Source organism: Sinohyriopsis cumingii, chromosome 7, assembly GCF_028554795.1.
Source record: "Sinohyriopsis cumingii isolate HCF-2022 chromosome 7, ASM2855479v2, whole genome shotgun sequence".
In the NCBI taxonomy this organism is placed as follows: Eukaryota; Metazoa; Mollusca; class Bivalvia; order Unionida; family Unionidae; genus Sinohyriopsis; species Sinohyriopsis cumingii.
The window spans coordinates 121,948,479-121,970,085 of NC_142967.1; the positions used below are offsets into that span (position 1 = coordinate 121,948,479).

General features: G+C 36.8%; 1 protein-coding gene across 1 annotated transcript in view; it reads left to right on the forward strand.

Annotated features, from left to right (window-relative positions):
- The window catches only part of LOC149796047 (rho guanine nucleotide exchange factor 12-like), a 344,172-nt gene extending 331,412 nt beyond the window's left edge, over positions 1–12,760 (forward strand). Inside the window, exon 46 of the mRNA XM_089965965.1 lies at positions 2,959–12,760. Coding sequence (XP_089822091.1) covers positions 2,959–4,046 — 1,088 coding nt within the window. The 3' untranslated portion in view covers positions 4,047–12,760. The remainder of the gene's footprint in view (positions 1–2,958) is intronic.
- The last annotated feature ends 8,847 nt before the right edge of the window (positions 12,761–21,607 follow it).

A 21,607-nucleotide genomic window follows, 5' to 3' on the forward strand; every position in this document is an offset into this window, starting at 1 on the left:
GTCAGTAGATAATGGTAATTTCAACATAATAGTTGATAGATTATCATCAGTAGACTTAATGGTGATTTCAATTTTGCTAATGCGTCCGACTCTGCATGTTGCATATCGCTTCTGATTTCATCATGTTTTTTTTGCATCTGTATTGTGTACAGTCTGACACATTAGTTTTTGATTTTGTTTTTTAATTTGCCAAATTAAAAAAGATAATAGAAATAGTGATGACATGAAATAGAAAATGATACAGAACACTTACCATTCCTATTGTAGATGGAGTACTGTGTCTTGTATTGAGATCGAAAAGGAGATTTATGATTTAAAATAAGTAAGGAGAGTAATGTTTAGTGATTTTCAAAAATTTGAAGAGCAAGTCTAAATTGGGTCTGAAAAAAATTATAATTAGTTTGGTTAAAACTTATATGACATAAAAACCATATAACTTCCACTGAAATAATCATGAATGACCAGGATACCATAATTTTGATGATCCTGGCTGGGTTCGCTTTTCCTCTCAATTTTGCTCGCACCAAATCATTTCCTTCATAATTGCTTCTCTGCACTTCTACTTACTTAAAAGAAATGATGCTGAAAATATTCTCTTCTGCCCATTTCACAGGAGTCCACATTTTTGGTTTGAGGTTTTTAACTTGTTGGACAACCGTTTGCTTGCTCTTTTGTTTGTGGGGGAAAAGGAGGCTCAGCTGCTGAAATCTCGGGCGTATATTAACCAATCATATCATGTCTTCTTTGACGATCATCCAACCAATTATATCATGTCTTTTTTGACAATCATCCAACCAATTATATCATGTCTTTTTTGACAATCATCCAACCAATTATATCACATCTTCTTTGACAATCATCCAACCAATTATATCAGGTCTTCTTTGACAATCGTCCAACCAGTTATATCACGTCTTCTTTGACAATCATCCAACCACTTACATCACGTCTTCTTTGACAATCATGCAATCAATTATATCACATCTTCTTTGACAATCATCCAATCAATTGTATCACGTCTTCTTTGACTATCATCCAACCAATTATTTTTTTTAGTCATCCAACCAATTATATCATGTCTTCTTTGACACTCATCCAGCCAATTATATCATGTCTTCTTTGACACTCATCCAGCCACTTATAACACGTCTTCTTTGACAATCATCCAATCAGTTATATCACGTCTTTGACTATCTTCCAACCAATTATATCATTTTTGTTTTGACAATCATCCAACCAATTATATCATGTCTTCTTTGACACTCATCCAGCCAATTATATCACATCTTCTTTGACAATCATCCAACCAATTATATCGCGTCTTCTTTGACAATCATCTAACCAATTATATCACGTCTTCTTTGACAATCATCCAACCAGTTATATCACATCTTCTTTGACAATCGTCCAACCAGTTATATCACTTCTTCTTTGACAATCATCCAACCAATTATATCACTGATCATGAACAATAGAAGAACAGTTCGAGCACATTCATAAATAGTTAATGAGTGTTCATGAAGTCATAAAGTTTTTCTCACAGGGGGATTTCAACTTGATAGTCATATAGATAAACTATTGTCATTTGACCTAATGGTGATTTCAACTTGATAGTTGGTATAGATAGACTATCATCAGTAGACCTAATGGTGATCCTACGTCTGTAGTTGGTATAGATAGACTATCATTGGTAGACCTAATGGTGATCCTAAGTCAATAGTTGGTATAGATAGACTATCATCGGTAGACTTAATGGTGATCCTAAGTCAGTAGTTGGTATAGATAGACTATCGTCAGTAGACCTACTGGTGATCCTAAGTCAATAGTTGGTATAGATAGACTATCATCGGTAGACTTAATGGTGATCCTAAGTCAGTAGTTGGTATAGATAGACTATCGTCAGTAGACCTATTGGTGATCCTAAGTCAATAGTTGGTATAGATAGACTATCATCGGTAGACTTAATGGTGATCCTAAGTCAATAGTTGGTATAGATAGACTATCGTCGGTAGACCTATTGGTGATCCTAAGTCAATAGTTGGTATAGATAGACTATCATTGGTAGACTTAATGGTGATCCTAAGTCAGTAGTTGGTATAGATAGACTATCGTCGGTAGACCTATTGGTGATCCTAAGTCAATAGTTGGTATAGATAGACTATCGTCGGTAGACCTAATGGTGATCCTGTGTCTGTAGTTGGTATAGATAGACTATCGTCGGTAGACCTATTGGTGATCCTAAGTCAATAGTTGGTATAGATAGACTATCATCAGTAGACCTAATGGTGATCCTAAGTCAATAGTTGGTATAGATAGACTGTCGTCGGTAGACCTATTGGTGATCCTAAGTCAATAGTTGGTATAGATAGACTATCGTCGGTAGACCTATTGGTGATCCTAAGTCAATAGTTGATATAGATAGACTATCATCAATAGACCTAATGGTGATCCTAAGTCAGTAGTTGGTATAGGTAGACTATCGTCGGTAGACCTAATGGTGATCCTAAGTCAATAGTTGCTATAGATAAACTATCATCAGTAGACCTTTTGGTGATCCTACGTCAATCGTTGGTATAGATAGACTATCATTGGTAGACCTTTTGGTGATCCTACGTCAATAGTTGGTATAGATAAACTATCATCGGTTCACTGACATATTTGTAATATCTGCCATTATTCAGATTTGAATACAATGATGGCCATGATCGCCGACGGAACATGCAGGTGTTGCATGGTATTTTCTTGTATCTTTACAAAAAGAATTTAAAAGAATACATCTTAAATTAAAATAGTGCAGGATTTCTTAATTTTATTGAACAGAGATGCTAATAGTATCAAAGTAACTTTTTTCACCAAAACAATTTTGTTTAATTATGCAAAACAACTAAGTTCAAAATATTCTTATATGCTAATGTTCTAAAATGATTTCAGAAATTTAATCTATCCCTCTTTCTATAGAATCAGATGACCAAGAAGCAACAGCAGCTGAGATTGAGGAAGAAGCTGGGGAGATAGAGGAAACTGTGCATGAGAAGGAAGAGTTCAGAGTTGTAAAAGCCAGGTTTGAGTTGACTTCTGACACCGAGGCTGTTACTGAAGTAATTGAAGAAAACGTTCCTGAGAAATGTCAGTCATTATCTGAAGCAGAGGAGGAGGTTGATGAAGAGTTGGAGGGATCATCAGGCCCTGTTGTCCGGGAGATACTGTGTGAGATTGAACCTCCAGAGGAAGAAGAATTGCAAGACTTGGAGCCCCCTGTGATACATTTTCTTGATCCGAAACATTGTGGTGAATCTGATACTGACAATGTGGAGACTTCAAAAGAGAATGGGCAAACTGGTGTGAACATTATCACAAATACCTCAATGGAAAATGTTGAGGATGTTCAGCTGTTTCAGAAATTAGAAGGCCAAATCCCTTCATTAGTGGAAGGGACATGTGATAATAAAGAGGGATCTAGTACAGAAGAGAAGGAGAAACAGATAGAGGATCATTTTAATGAATTCCATGATACCACAAACAAATTGGATGGTCAGGAAGGAGATGAAGAGGATGACGACAATAGATACGAGTCTTCAGATGATACTGTGTTAGGCTCTGAAAAAGATCTAGAATTGGATGCAAACCAAGACATTAGGGTAATAGAAACCGAATCCAGGACATCACATGATGATGATAGTTTGAATTCCCAAAATCTTGAAAATGTATCTGAAATTTCTGAATGTAAGTCAGCATTGAGAGATGGAAGAACAGTGGATGGGACATGTTCAGAGGAGGGAAGAGAAACCCAGCAGACTGAATTATCCGAGAATTGTGGCGATATCCAGGAAGAAGATACACATAACCAGACCACAGATATAGATTCCTACAATGAGGAAATTTCCGAAGGAGAAGGAAGAAATACCTCAACAGAGGAGCCAGCATCTGAAGTTAAGAATGCTGCATTAAAATGTAGTGGTATGGAACCCCATTTGTGTCCATCAGAATCCACTACAGATAACTCAGTGACTAGTGAGGAGGCAACTACGAGTCCTGTGGAAATATGATTCAGCAACAATGCAGTTGTGTCTAAATTGTATTGTTTGAAAGAAATTTGCTAAGCGATGAATATGAAATGATAGCTGCAGTGAATGATGTGCATCAATAAAATTAGTAAAATGGTCATTTAACAGATGGCTCATAAAATGCTGCATAAACGGACATCAGTTAACAACTGTTGTGGATAAGCAGTTAGAAGTTTCATAATCCATTCTTGGTGAGATGTCAGTGTGTACCTTCTTCACAGTCATATATAAAATGGTCCACGAGATTTGCAACTGCCTTTATACTTGACTTTCTGGCCTTAATGTGCATTTGCAGAGGAACTGCAAGTTTTCATGAAATACAAAGAAGGAATTAGAGCTGGGAACATGGAATAAATTGTGCTAAGAATTCAGTAACTTTGATGATATTGGTGTGTATCTCAGGCTTCTGCGTGACTGAGAATTCTGAAGTTTGATTATTTTGTAAATCTAAGTTCAGCAGGGCTAAGGTATTGATTGCTATATTTATACGATGTTATTCCCACTTAATTATAAGCCTAACCCATTTGTACAAATGTTGGCAAATAATTACTGAGGATTTCAGTGTCTCACAAAATCACCCCCTACCTGATTTTTGAGCAATTATCTTGTTTTGGGGAGAACTACTATAATCTGTCTTTAAGAAACACCATCACTTGTTCTTAACCAGTCAGCAGTTTAAGTTGGGGATGGGGAGAGTGTCATTACAAGATGTGACATTTTCCAAGAAATTGGAATTCAGCATACATTTTTAGATTTACTGGTCATAAAGCTTTCTGTTGTCTGCCGTCCATCATCTGTCCATTTGTTAGCTTTAAGTACTTTCTTTCTATGGTCTTGTTGGTATTACATAAAAATGGAGGTGGTAAGAGACCAGATATGCCTGCCACAATAGCATTCTTGAAAGTCTTGTTTTCACCATCATGCCTGTTTGGATTGTTGTGGTGATGGTTTTTGTTTTTTAACATAAAGATTTGTTACGGTGTCTAGTTGGCCATAAATCAAAATGTTGCCAATGCCACCTCCTGTATGACTGCCATGGGTGCCATCTTAAAAAAATTTCTACGGTAGATTTCTTGTGAGGTCTAGTTGGTCCAGAATGAAAGTAGTGCCAAGCAGGATCCAATATGGCCACTACACTATGGTGGCCATTTTGGATGGATGGCCATATTGGCATAGGTGTTCACCAAAAGACATATCATATCTAGTTGGTCCTAAATGAAGATGGTGCTGATGTTACATCCATTACGGAGACCGCTTCGGTGGCCTAGTGGTTAGAGCGTCTGCCTCGGATGCAGGAGGTCGTGGGTTCGATCCCCGGCCGAGTCATACCAAAGACTTACAGAAATGGTATTAACAGCTGCCTTGCGTGGTGCTCAGCATTAAGAGGTTAGTATTAGGACTGGTTGGCCTGGTGTCAGGATAATGTGACTGGATATAGTGATTGGGTGGGACATCATGCTACATGCCAGCGGCATGATGCCCCAGTGCTAGACATCACTATAAACTGTCACACTGCAGACATCATAGCGATATGACTGAAACATTGTTAAAGCTACATTAAAATCCAAATCACACATACACACACATATCCACTATGGCAGCCATCTTGAAAATATTGTTTTCACTAATCCTCCGAAATGGAAAATCATATTGAAATGATGTTTCTGTCAAAAACCTTCCAGTGATGTCAAGTTGGTCCTAAATGTAAATGGTGTTAATCCAACAATTAATATGGTCTTTAAAATGTTTGTATTGCCAGAAAATGTTACTGCCATGAAATTTTCACCAGAAGACTTCTTATTGTGTCTAATTGATTCTAATTGATAATGGTGCCCATATGCCATCATAAATTTCCACCATGCCAACCATTTTGAATAATTTTGCTACTGCTTCTCCTCCTGTCTGTATACTCCTATCATCGTAAAGTTTTCACCTAAAGAACTGGCATCGTATCAAGTTGGTCCCAAATGAAAATGTGCCAATATTACATTCAGTATGGATGCTTTGATGGCCACCTTGAAAATCTTGTCATTGCTCTCCTGAATGGAAGATCATACCAACATCATCCAAGATTAGCAGAGTATGTTTCAACGCTCAGTAGTTAAATTGAGAAAAGGGTCTGGATTTATGGAAATTCTTTTTAACCAGTAGAGTGTCAATCCCTGCTTATTTCAGATTAAGTAGGGTAATATCAGTATTATCAGTGTTTTTTGTTTAATGTTCTGATTTAGAAAGAAGAATATTGATTCTCTTTAAAGAGAAATAAACATGCATAATCGGGACTGTCCTGGAGATGTTGTTCTTTTGGAGGCAGGAAAATTAGGTGGGGCATTGAAGGGGCTGACTTTAACTGTAAATTCATGATGGCAGAAAAATGTGTGGTGGCTGTAGCAACACTGTTCACCACCAGACTTTAGGAATATGGTATTCTAAATGAATAATTGTGTTTTTAAAGGACCACACCAATCTCTAGGCCCATGGTACTCTAAATGAATAATTGTGTTTTTAAAGGACCACACCAGTCTCTAGGCCCATGGTACTCTAAATGAATAGTTGTGTTTTTAAAGGACCACACCGATCTCTAGGCCCATAGTACTCTAAATGAATAGTTGTGTTTTTAAAGGACCACAACAGTCTCTAGGCCATGGTACTCTAAATGAATAGTTGTGTTTTTAAAGGACCACACCAGTCTCTAGGCCCATGGTACTCCAAATGAATAGTTGTGTTTTTAAAGGACCACACCAGTCTCTAGGCCCATAGTACTCTAAATGAATAGTTGTGTTTTTAAAGGACCACACCAATCTCTAGGCCCATGGTATTCTAAATGAATAATTGTGAGTTTTAAACAGCCACACCAATCTCTAGACCCATGGTACTCTAAATGAATAATTATGATTTTTAAGGACCACACCAATCTCTAGGCCCATGGTACTCTAAATGAATAGTTGTGTTTTTAAAGGACCACACCAGTCTCTAGACCCATGCTACTCTAAATGAATAATTATGATTTTTAAGGACCACACCAATCTCTAGGCCCATGGTACTCTAAATGAATAGTTGTGTTTTTAAGGGACCACACAAATCTCTAGACCCATGGTACTCTAAATGAATAATTATGATTTTTAAGGACCACACCAATCTCTAGGCCCATGGTATTCTAAATGAATAATTGTGTTTTTTAAACAACCACACCAATCTTAAGGCCCATTGTTTTCTAAATGAATCATTATGATTTTTAAGGACCACGCCAATCTCTTGGCCCATGGTACTCTAAATGAATCATTATGATTTTTAAGGACCACAGCAGGATTTTAATGGACAGTATTGAAACATTTTGTAAAATCATGACCCCTAGTCATCAAAAGAAGCATCTTCGCTAGGTTATTACCATAAATGTTAGTGAGTTCACTAGTACAGTAAGCACTATTGTATATACAGTTCTTTTTCTATACCTTTATTTTTACTTTTACTTTGTAATGGACAGGCTAATGACAAAAGTGGAATTTTACCTTAAGTTTGACTCTCAGTTCTTAGTGAAATCATCATATTTAACATCATTACATTATATGCAAGTTAGCGATAGACTAAATAAATATAAGTCCTAAGCCAAAGTAGATTTTTTTAAATTTTTTGTTCACAAATCAGATTTAATTATCACTAATAATTTGCTTTGGGTAAACTATGCAAATCATATTTTCAATAACACATTCAGACATGTTGAATGCTTTTCACCATTGCCATTTTTGGTTAGGCCTGGCAATTCTAAAAGTACAGCTCAAAAAACACACTCAAAGATTCTTCAAAATTTCAGAGTGATAGTTATTATTTCAAAATCAGTCAAGTAATTGTCTGGAAATTTACAAAAATGACTTTTGTCTTTTCATAAATCTTAAAAGCAACTGTAGGTATCTCTTATCTCTTAAAAGCAACTGTAGGTACTGAATAAGTCAAAGGTCTGGACATTGAAATGTAGAGTATAAAGACTTTGTTTTGTTGGTTTTAATGGGATATTTAACACATTGTTGGCTGTATCGTACTAAGGAAATGGGAGCTAAGTGCATTCCCTAGGAAATGGGAGCTAAGTGCATTCCCTAGGAAATGGGAGCTAAGGAAATGCCATGCAGCTGACACATGCTGGCCTCTGCAGGTATCAAGTCCATGATGTGTGATCATAAGTCAGACAGTATACCAACTGAGTTACAAGTCCATTAAAACTCGGTATATTTTTACACGCATACAGATGCCATATTTACGAGAGTCACCAGAGCTACTGATGTGTCCATTAAGATGCTTTATAAAACTTTACATGCATAAAGATGCCATATTTATCGTATCTGATAAGCATGTCTTCCATTATTATAGAAGTTGGACAAATATTTGCTAAGTACATTATTGTCTGGTCTTGAGCCCCCAACTCCCCATCTTCCTTTTGACAAAGTGATTAGGCTGGTGCTGGCCCCCCAGTTTTATCATGTAATACTGTATATTGAAGAACCAAAATAAAAGTATACATCACAATTTGGGGAAAAAACTGTCTAAAGAGGCACTTGTAAATTTGGAAATGTGCTTTAGTACTGAAACAGTAATAAAATCTAATAGACATGGTAGTAGGAGCCTAGTTTAGAACTTTCCTTGACCAGTATTTCAGACAAATGTCTCCCATTTATGAAACTTCATTTTTATTAAAAGTACAAGAAATACATGACATTTGCAGAAAATGACAGTAAGAGACTTGTAGGTACTATTGTAAAGTTCCACAAACAAGTTTCAAATGTATTATTGTCAGTTAGTAGATCCTTGCTTTGTATAAGTATTAAAGGAATAATTATTTATTTTACATATGTATAAATGCACTTGTTATATTGAAATATGTTATGACTGACTTGTAACATGTAGCCAAGATTGACAGTTGCTATATTTCTTGTTGTTTCCTGGGCAGGGCTCTGTTTTTAACTGCTATGACTTTGTTTCCGTCAAGTGCAATACATGTCATTTAAAGCTAAGCAGAAACTATATACAATTGCTATAGATTGTTAAGCATTATTAAAGTGTATTTGACATACAAGAGAGCTTATGTGTGGGATATTTTCAGCCCCAGTTCATTTTTGTTCAGGTCTTGTTAAAACTTGTATATGGTGCCTGTATATACCTATATGTAGATGTATATGATGCTATCTCGTAAAGTTCCGGTAATTGGAAAACACTATGATATAATTTTATTATCTCACAGTAACAGATTATGTTCTGTCATTGCTTCATTCAGTAACATTTATCATTGAAATCATCTCATTTTGGGAAAAGGATGTTGCATCATTGCTTGTTACTAATGCTCATGACATTTTCATGTTTTAACAACACATTTCAAAACCTGAGGGTATTAAAAAGCACATTTAAATTTCAATTCTCATTGTCCTGCCTTTGCAACTTGCGAATTACCAGCTGTATACAGATTGTTTACAGGAGTTAATAATTTTCTTTTGCAAATGATAAGAGGCTACAAAGGCCAACATTTGTTCCATGACTAAATACATTTTGACTTCAAAATGTCAAAAATTTGTCATTTAAATTAACTGCTTTTTGCATATTAATTAGTTGGTTACTGTAACAGTATTCACATTTTTGCTTGTTGATGAAGGTGAACCCTTGAAATTATGGTTTCTTTTGTACAACAGATCTTTATCCAGCATAAAGGGAAATGACTCTTGAGAAAATGGTCATCAGAGCTGTAACTTGTAAATGCAAATCCCACATTATCTATCACAAATTAACTCCATGAGTTATATAATCACTGTTGGAAATCAATCACAGTCTAAATGTTGCATTGAGAAAATGTTTGTAGGCCAAGATTTTTTGTTCAGTACGACTAGATCGTTTTCATTGTTAAATGTGCAAAAATATATTCATGTTTTGTTTCAACTCTGTGAGAGAAAAAAACAAAGTTAATATGGCACAGGGATATGTCAATAACATCAGGTCAAGGCCTGTTCATACACAGTATCAAAAGGGGTTGTTTCGTGTCACTCTAAACAAAACATGAATGTGGTTTTGTGTTTATTACATATCTCTGCTTCTATGCTTTCCAGACATTTTGTACCTCTACAAGTGAATGGGATACAAAGTAAATTGGAATTGACCAAATTTTAATTTCGAGTTTCTGAGATGTTAGTGAAACATTAATAATTCCAATCTTGTTATGGAAATATGGATTGTACATTCATAGCAAACAACCACATGAGATTAAATGGGTATGTAATAAATGTTTGATGTTTTGTTGGTTTTAACACATCATTGGTTGTATCATGCTATGGAAATAAGCAGCAAGTGTTTTTCCCAAGGACACACCAAAGCAGCCGACATTGGCTGGTCTGGTTGTGGATCAAACCAATGACCCAAGAATTGTGAGTTTGTTCTACAGTAAGTAACTAGTTATGCGCATTGTTCATTACTGGAATAAAAACACTTAAAAATAACACTGTTTCGATAACAGAGTTTCATTGATGTCAGAGTGTTATTGATAACAGAGTGCATCATTTTGAGAGAAGATTCATTAATTACTCCGTAAGTACTGTGGACTTAAGTCCCTGGAAACTTTGACAGTTTTCCAATCTACTTGATCATTATTAGTGGCATGACAATCAAATCTTTATATCTCCTTCCAGTAAATTACATGGAAATGACATATCTTTAAAAATTACACTGACTACAAAATTTTTGATGCCTTGGCAATTTTAAGACTACATCAAGCTTTTGATTGTAATTCATTTAATTTATATTTATATATAATTGGCTGTGTTTTCAACATTTATAAATAACTTTATATGGAGGCACCCTGTGGTAATGAGGTTTTTTTTTTACATTTGTTAAAGGTGGGTTTTTTTCCTTCCAGATCTGTACAACTTTTTAGTTACATGTACCTGTATTTGAATAACTCAAATAATTATTTGCTCCTCAAACTGTTTAGACCACACAAAAATAAACACTTTAGTAAAACCTGTTTTGAGAGTCCAGTGTTTGGAGTGGTCTTAAAGGGCAGGTTAGGGGCTATCCATTTAGTATGTACGCATGGAGGTGGGTAACCCAAATGCATAAGCTTATGTATGAGGGTGGGTCTACTGATAATGTATGTGCGCATAGGAAATGGGGGGTACCTCGATAATAATTTGTCTGAAATGTGACCTGTTTGACTGGGTTCAGACAAACTTTTTGAAGCTGCTTATTTCGTTGATGCAGCCAGACATTCAACATCAGTGGACTATGTGTTTTATTAAGCACATTAATATTATTAATCCTTGATCGTTTCTGCGTGGATTAAATATAGGCCATTCTATATAATTCAGGGGGCATCAAGCGTACGTACACAGGTGGGGTGTGTAAAAAAGTATGTATGTGTACAGGGAGAGAGGAGGGGTCAAGCTTTTCCAGATGTTTGCATATGTACTCAATGGATGGCCCTTTATACTGTATTATGTATCAAGCTTGACCCTATAGATTGATGCAAATGAATCCCTTCTTAAGAAACAGATACTTTCAGTAATAGTTTATTTTGAAAAAGTGATTAAAGTCTAGAACCAGTAACATAGTTAAAGAAATTTTGAATCTGTGATTAGTTACATCCAGCTGATATATCAGAGATAGTCTAAAGCCTTGCAGCTAAAAACTCTCGGAGGTTTTGCATCTGTTGGCATTATAGTTATCTCTGTTTACATCTGTTTAAAAAAGGTAACTAAATTATTTTAAATTTGTATAAAGTTTTGGGGGGATATTTTTACATACATTTTTGATTGTCATTCATATTTCAAGTTTGTATCTTGTTAAGGTCATTATGTTGCTGCATACTGAATGTACTGTCAAGTGGGATCCATTTGCATGTTGCATAGACCCAGAACTGCCACCATGCTATGCACAGGCAGATCCAGCACAGACTGATTGATAGAACAAAAACAGCAAAGACCCTGATCTGCTGGTGTATTGTGTGATGGCAGATCTGGGCTTATGTTGTTTGCAGTTGGATTGGACTTGTAAGTGATTATAGACAGTAATCACCTGAAGTATGCAAGAGAAAACAGCTACATCATTGTTTGTTGTACATTTATGATTGAAACTGAGAGTGCCAGGAAATATTGTTTAGGGTAAATGAGACAACTGACTTGATTATTCATATTTGTACATTTATGTGACTATGGTCCATTTTGGATTTATCAAATATAACATACTGTACTTTCAGTCCTTTCATTTCTTCAATGGCCAGAATTTGATTCACTGTTTTGGTTTGTTCTCATCCCATACATCTTGTTTTGTTGCCATGCATTTAGTTGTGAAATTCATTTTATTTGTAAGAGTTATTCTAGAGAGCATATATATGTATATTAGATATGATGAAATGTACAGTTGTTATTGCTTGGGTTTGTTGTACAGATTGTTATTACAACTGTGCAGTTGAAGTAGCATTCATACTGTACACATGTACATACATATTAGTCCTGTACAATATGTAAATGGTCTGCAGAACTTTTCACTTTAGCATCTGATTGGTACAAATGACCAAGTTAATGATGAATTGGTAATCTAAAGAAAAATCTGTAAGTACTAGAAAACTATTTCGAATATTATAATTATTATTATAATTTCTAGCAGCCTTGCAGAGCAACAATAACTATATTAAGTGCTTGAAATGGTAATAAAACTGATATTCATGAGTTTCGACTTTGAAGTTATTTTTCCTTTGTACAAGGTCACTTCACTTGAAGTTGTGAGGACTGCCTGTGTGGACACAATTTTAATGCCTCCTTTCAACATTTAGGTGCTGATTTGTCAAATTTTTATTGTATTAAATGTCCCCACCATATTCTTCAGTTTGGGGCTAGTACCCACCAGTGAGGAACTGTCCATCACAAGATTTCTTTTCTGCTCAGTAATACTGGAAGGACTTTCCCATAACCAAATATGCATACCTGCCAACTATTTATGGTTTTCCATCAAGCCTTCATAACAGTAAACCAGAAATTCAGATATTTAGCTGCTTAATGTTAAATTTTTTTAAAAAATTGTGAAACAAAATTGGCATCCTGAAGTGCAGTATTTATTTTCATAGTGCATTCATATTTGATTTCAAGATCTTGCTACAGATGCTTCATAATCACGCTACATATGCTTAATGATCACGCTACAGCTGATTCATAATCACGCTACAGATGCTTCGTAATTACACTACAGCAGCTTCATAATCACGCTACAGCTGCTTCATGCCCACACTACAGCTGTTTCATATCCATGCTACAGCTGCTTTATAATCACGCTACAGCTGCTTCATAATCACGCTACAGCTGTTTCATATTCGTGCTACAGCTGCTTCATAATCACGCTACGGCCCCGGCCGAGTCATACCAAGACTTACAAAAATGATGCTAACAGCTGCCTCGCTTGGCGCTCAGCATAAAGATGTTAGTGTTAGGACTGGACGGCCTGGTGTCAGGATAATGTGACTGGGTGGGACATCATGCTACATGTCTGCGGCATGATGCCCCAGTGCTAGACATCACTATAAACTGTCACACTGCAGACATCGTAGCGATATGACTGAAAAATTGTTAATGCTACGTTAAAAATCAAAATCACACACACACACAGATGCTTCATAATCACGCCACAGCTGTTTCATAATCACCCTAAAGATGATTCATAATCACTACATATGCTTCGTGATCACACCACAGATGCTTTATACTTTGTAACCTTGCTTTACAGGAAGTCTTGATTTTTATATATCTTACACATTGACCGCCGTACAGATATGACCAGTTGTATTTGCTTTATTTTCACTTTGTTAATCATGTTACCAAAGATTCTGCCAGGGCACATGAATGTACAGATGACACATCAATTCTACAAATTGGCCCACTTAGAAATCAGTTAGGCATGATAATTACTGCCAATTAGTTCATAAATTGCACACATACTTTGTAGTCTGTGCAGTATACAAAGTTTATAAACATCTCATAAAAGGATTCGGGGCCCCGAGTGGTCTAAAGCGCTCTCTGTTACGGATCACTGCCATCTCACCTGTCTGCGTGGGTTCGAGTCTTGGATTCGGCCAATGTTGGTATGTGAGAAAGCTTGCCAGTAGCTTCTCGTGGGTCGGTGGTTCTTTCCGGGGTTTTCCCGGGTTCTTCCTCCACCATTAATACTGGCCGCCATGTAAAGCTTATCTTGTGCTGAAAAATGGCGTTAAACCCCACAACAACAACAACAATAAAAGGATTCATTCGGCATTTTTACGTGCACAGATTTATGATCCGTTCATGAAAGCAACGCAATTTATTGAACAATGTAATGAGCCATAGCATACAATGCATGGGACTGGCATACGTTGTTTATATTGGACTCGGAATATTATCTGAAAATTCTTTTAGGTTCAATTAAATGCATTTTTGATTAAACATTTGATAATGATTCTTATCTTTGTCATAGCTAGTACCAGCTGGATTCATTAAACATTGTCTAAATACACTTGTTGTAAACATAAATGTAAAAATATGATTAATGATATAAACTTAAGTTCTATTAAAAAGCATTTGTTTTCTTAAGAAAAGACCTTTTTGAGGAGTTGGTGGTAATTGCCCTGAACAAATTTTGTTACATTCACTTTTGTGTCGGTTTACAAGTAAAAGCATTATCGCTAAAACCGAGTACAAAAATATACATATAAAAGAGTTCAAGGCTTATAAAGTTCAACAGATAAGCAGTCCCGATTCAAGGCTCCCTCCCGCCCATTCGGTAGACGAGGCGGTGGGAGAGGTCAAGGGAGAAAGTCTTCAGACTTTCCACCCCAAGAAGTGTGGGGCTCGGCTCTAAGGAGTTGCACCTTTTATGTGCCCATTGGACTTTAAATGATGGCTGCCGGCTTCGTTTCTAGGAACATCCTCCCCTATCAAACTGGTTCAATTTAGGGAAGAGGTATGCACCTTCTGCGGTAGATCGCAGTCTTGAGGTAGAAGAGGACAAGACTTCGACTTTATATTCCTGAACATTCCTGGCGTCAAAATGGCGGCACGTTTCGGCTCATAATCGACCTTTCCTCGATAAACTGATGTGTAAAATATGGAGATTACCACATCAGTAAGGAACACCATAAGGACCTTTGAATGAGCGGTCTCCATCGATCTTCAAGATGCGTAACATTATATTTCAATCTTCCACACACACACACACACACACACACACACACACACGCAAAATGCCTCGTTTCGTTTTCAGCAGAGGGTATTTCGATTTCTAATCGGACTTGCTTCTACCTACTTCCCCCGAGTCTTTTCCAGGGTGATGGTGATATTTTCAGCCTGCTTAAGGTTGATAGGGAGCCCCATCCTCCAGTATTTCGACGACTGATTGATGCACAACGTCCCCATAAATTCTCTGCTGAAGGACCTCTCTCGTTGCTGGTAGATGGTGATCCGTCTCGGTCTTATTCCCAGCCTAGAGAAGTCAGATCTCGACTCTTGTCAGGACCTCATATATGTGGGGATAAATGTCCTCACCAAGTAAGGGAGAGTTTGTGCTCAAATCCTGTCCCTAATAACAGCCTTTCTGACGATCATCTCGTCCGCTCGCCTTTACCTTTTTCTCCTGGAAACTCTGAACTCGGTTGCGGACCTAGTTCCCCTAGGAGACTTTACTTGCGCCCTCTCCAGTTTCTGCCTCAAGCAAACAGGTAACCACACAAGGACCCTCTATCAGCTGAGATTCCCCTGTGATCCGACTTTCATCACCATCTGCGTTTACACACTCCGAACTCCAGCCGATTCTGTACATCAACTCATCAGACCTGGGATGGGGCACTGACCTGGAACCAGAGGTGGTAATTCACAAGTGATTTGTGTCGTGGAAAACTAGAGACCCTTCATATAAACAACCTGGAAATTTGGACAATATTCCTAGCCTGCAGGAGTGTATCAATCTCATAAGACCTCACTGCGTTATGCTCGCATCAGACAACAACTAAGCAGTAGCCTACCTCAGACATTATTGATGTACACGTGCTTCTTCTCTTTGCGCTGAATCCTAGAACCTCTTATAGTGGGTAGATTTTGAGATCACTCACTTCCGGGCAAGAGGATTATCCTAGAGGACAGTCAGTGCAGAGGGGTCCTGTGTTCTTCACGGAATGGTCTCGGTGCCATCGGTAACTGTCATCATTTTCCCAACCAAGGCGGAGACATTTGGTATAAGACTGAAAAACAAGCTACTTTATATCTCTCCAGTACCATATCGCAGGTCATAGGCAGTGGACGTTTTGAGCCTAAGTCGGATCATCTATACGCCTAAGATTTCCCACCGTTCATAATAATTCCGGTGTTACGTGTTTAGGCTCAAATAAACAGTAACACAGAAAGAGTGAAAACAACAAGCTTTTTAAAATTTAACAAATAATTTATTTCCATGGAAAAAATCTGTAAAAATGAATAAATGAGACGAACTTATGGTTTCAAGAATCAAATCAAAAAATAATCCAAGAATAATCCACGAATTAAATTGCAAAAGTCCTAGAAATAGATGTTCTAATAATTTCAAGTTCGAATCCTGATGGAAAATCCAAGACGGATGACGATGACGTATGCTGTAGTAAATACTGTGCTTATCTACAGTTCCTTGTAGAAATACAAATAATGACACACCGGTGATGGAAATCCAAATTAAATTTGTAAGCAATGTCTTTCCAAAATTTCTGTGTGAGCACTCCTCAAACTATTTCAAGAGAAAATAGAATTAATCCTTTTGAAATCCAATTGATCTGAAGACAGTTTTAATTCAAAATCTGGCTACAACAAAATAACTTGACATCAGTGTAAAAAGCCCAAGACTTAGAAATCTCTCTCTACACATTTCTATTAAAACTAGCAAATGTGCAGTAATGAAAAAACCGGAATTGCGAAATCGAAAGAGGGATCACGTGATCGTGTTTATGTCACGCACACCAAAAATGACCCTGGTGAAAACCAATCATTTTAAAATAAAATAGAAGTTGCTACAAATTCTGAAACAAGGTCGGGATTTAGATCAACACCTGGTGTTTACGAAAGAATGATTCAGGTCAACTAATTTTCTGGAAAAATATAATCTCCAGTGAATAAATTTACATTATAATAGCATATAATAGAATAATAAAATTAAAACACAAACAATTAAATTAAAATAAATATGAATTAAATCAGATATATGTACCACCGGATATGTCCCTCCAAATCAGGATGTCCACTTCTCGGACACTGGTCGGTAGACCACCCCGGGAGGTAACCACAGAAGAACGTCATCCAGCCGCAATTCAAGGGGTTTCCTTCACAACAGCCCGCAAAGTGTCCACCTTGGCTCAACTGAATTGATCAATCTACCAGGAATTTTTCCGAGCAAGGTTGCCAACTGCATCGTCCAGTGTAGGAGGCAATCTCTTTGCAGGGTTTACGATGACAAAAGGAGACTCTCATGTGATTAGTGCAGTACGAACCGCATTGATCCAAGCTGTCCCACTTTTAAATGCAGTTGCAGCTTTACTTCTGTTCATTTTCGAGGCTAAAAAAACAAACATCGTTTGGTATCCACTATTAATAGCTATAGGGCAGTACTTTATAATACTCTCACGTTCTCTTGGGATTTCGCCATTGGGTCGGACCGTCGAATTCCTGATGTCAGGTATTTTGAGTTTCACTGATCAACATCTTGCAAACCAATGCCTAGTCGGAGTCTTTCACATGTTTTCTGAGCGTTATAAAATATTCTTATATACCTGCGTGAATCTTTTTCTCCATTAAGACTGTTTTCCTGCTTTCCTTGGCTTCAACGAGAAGGAGATAGCTTTGTGCCTTGTCAGTGTTTACAGTTCAGCTGTTATTTTGATGCAGTTTCTCTTCTTTGATGACATCAGTTTTGGGCTAACATCTACCTTCATTTGGCTTCCTCTAAAAGGAAAATTAAATGTTGGAAATGTCTCTTCCTACATCTTAATGGATCCTCTGATTTTCCGGCAGTCACCTTTTCCAGATGGATTTTTCTTACTATCAAGAGAGCTTATCAGTCCACCACAGAGGTGACCCTTTCGTGAGAAAGAAAGTCCTTGCAGTTAAGGTTATTGCTTGTATCTTGGACCTGTTTCAATTACTTAACTTTGGATGATGCTATAAAAGCTGACTTCTGGCGATCTCACACCAGCTCCTCCGTTGTAACTTTGGTATTTGGCACACCAGAGCGAAGGCATTTTTTGCTGGACCTTATAGGGATTATACAACCTGTGACCCGACCTTCTGCCAGCTTACAGTAGTGTACACTCCTTCTGTAATTGTTAAGTACAAAAGTTTTCTATACCAGATTTGTTGAGGACATCGACCTCCGTCTTAAATGGTAAATTTAACAATACAGTAGTAGCAGATAATGTATTACTGTTATTAAAATGTATTTTTTGTCTTCTTTTTTTTTTTTTTTGCTGTTGTTGTTGGGGTGGGGTAATTTAAATTATGTAATACTTCATATTTGCTAATATTGTAAAAATTACATCCTCCACCCCGCTCTGGTGTCCAACGTTCCTTCTAAGCTGCGCGCGGCAACGCAGCTGAATTGTTCTCTGCACAGCAGATCAAAATTACCAAATATTTAATCCAACATTAATGCTCAAGTCACCGTAATGCTTGCACAATGCAGCGCGCATCGCGCTCACATCTACCATTCACTTAGAGGGAACGTTGCTGGTGTCCAGTGTAATATGTTAAAAGAGAATGGCATTCCATGTTTACTGTGGCTAATGAACCATACTGGGAAACCATTCCTTTAAATTCTGTTTATCCAATACTAATTTGTGGAGAGAATATTTAGTTTTGACTGGGGATTATGAATCCCGAAGTAGGAAATAAATGCAATATTAGCAAGTAAGTAATACATTCTTTAAATTACTCGCCCCCTCCCCCCGCATCAAATAAAACCAACTGCATTTAAAACAATATTCCAAATTTGATAATTTCTCATATATCGGTCTTTTATCATGGAATGTTTTATACAATTTTATGTCGCTCTTTCATTATTGAATGTTCTTAAAATTTTATGTCGGTCTTTTATCATGGAATGGTCTTACAATTTTATGTCGGTCTTTTATCATGGAATGGTCTTACAATTTTATGTCGGTCTTTTAATATGGAATGTCCTTAAAATTTTATGTCGGTCTTTTATCATGGAATGGTCTTACAATTTTATGTCGGTCTTTTATCATTTAATGGTCTTACAATTTTATGTCTGTCTTTTATCATGGAATGGTCTTACAATTTTATGTCGGTCTTTTATCATTTAATGGTCTTACAATTTTATGTCTGTCTTTTATCATGGAATGGTCTTACAATTTTATGTCGGTCTTTTATCATGGAACGGTTTTACAATTTTATGTTGGTCTTTTATCATCGAATGGTCTTACAATATTATGTCGGTCTTTTATCAATTAATGGTCTAACAATGTTCACTGTACATCTTCTAACCATGTACATGTCGCTATCCTTTAATCTTCTTCCAATATGCCAATCTGTGGAGATTGCAGTCCCCAAATTACATGCCCGCCCGGGGGGGGGGGGGGCAGAACTTTGCTAAAATGTCTGCACAGTCCGTTTACAAAAGATTTCCTCTACATGACCTCTACACGACAAGATCTACGTGTAATCTACCATCATACTATTTCTGTCCGTCCGTCCGTCTGTCTGTCTCTGCAAATTTTCTGATTGTAAGCTATTCCCAGATATCTGAAATCGCCAGAAAAAAATACATTAACAGAAACTTTAATAATACAAGAAGGAACTAGACAGAAAAATGTGTAATCATACTGATACGTATTTATTTGCTCTTACCTGTTTTTAAGCTTTTAGTGGACATACATGAAACCGCTCCGGTAGCCTAGTGGTTAGAGCGTCCGCCTCGGAAGCGGGAGGTTGTGGGTTCGATCCCCGGCCGAGTCATACCAAAGACTTCTAAAAATGGTACTAACAGCTGCCTCGCTTGGCGATCAGCATTAAGAGGTTAGTGTTAGGACTGGTCGGCCTGGTGTCAGGATAATGTGACTGGGTGGGACATTATGCTACATGTCTGCGGCATGATGCCCCAGTGCTAGACATCACTATAAACTGCCACATTGCAGACATCGTAGCGATATGACTGAAAAATTGTTAAAGCTACGTTAAAAATCCAAATCACAACAACAACGACAGACATGAAGGTATTTCATAAAATAAAATAAAATATTATATCAAATGATTCTAAAAGCCGCATCACGTACAAGCGCCTGTATAATTAAATGGTAACGCACCACGGCTCTGCATGCCCATCCATATGTTCACGTACATGCATTATCTGGCTCCATTCTTCATACTTCCTTTTAAACATACACCCCACCCACCTACCCACATTTTTATTTTTTATTTATTTTTTGTTGGGGTGGGTGGATATCATCCGAGGAGAAGACATTTCGATTCAGTTTTCAAAGTGTGCTTGTGCAGTTATTAAAGGGAATGTGATGAACATTTTGATCAAGGGTGTTGTTCATTTTAGTGTATATTTCGTTTCATTCTCAGATTTAAATACTACTACGGGTTTTCTTGTCTTAATTTACAAGGATATCAATCACACAATTAAAATTGTCACCTGCCGCGACCATGACATTGATACAGAGAGCCTGAACTGTCGTAAGCGACACACTCATGATATATACATGGGCAAAGTGTCTTGAAAATAGTTCATTCCGTTACGATGTTATGCAGTCGAAAACATATCTTAACGGACGGACGGACGTACAATGCCATAACATGATACGCCTGACTTAAAACGGGCATATAATAACAAGTAAAGAGTTCAGTGGCATATTATATTATAGGCGTGGAAAGGTATAAGAATAATTCAGGCAAATAATTCGCCGTATTGTATCTAGTTGATGTCTTCTTCATGATTATGTCCCAAATGCATCTAAAAATTCATCTAGGTAATTTGAAATTATTTAGTAAAGACATGAAAAAAGAAACAGTAAAATAAACGGTACATTTCGTGATATTGTCATAAGAAGAAAAAAACTTTGCCGCAGAATTAAACATGTTTTGGAATTTGATCTCATCACACTCCGATGAATAATTGCAAAAACTGGAATGAATGTTGAAAGAAATTGGCAACAAAATAAAAGTTTTCCATGTTTGTTAACTTAGAGTCCTTACTTTTTCACTCATCTTTTTCATTGTATTTATCTCTGTTTGCAACTGTAAAAATAATAATGATAATAATAATAAATCTTTTGTAACGAGGATAACGCATTTTGTCATAAAAGACTTATCCTCTGAGTCCTTTACATACTTACATGGTATGTTGTGTGTGTGTGTGTGTGTGTGTGTGTAGGTAGGTACACACGCACAAACACGTCAAACACATTATTAATATATCCTCTTTCATTTTTAAATATGTTTTTTTACATTACATTCCACAAAGGAATCTCGATAAGTAAATTTCAATTCATAACACAGACGCAGTTCTAAATATTTGTT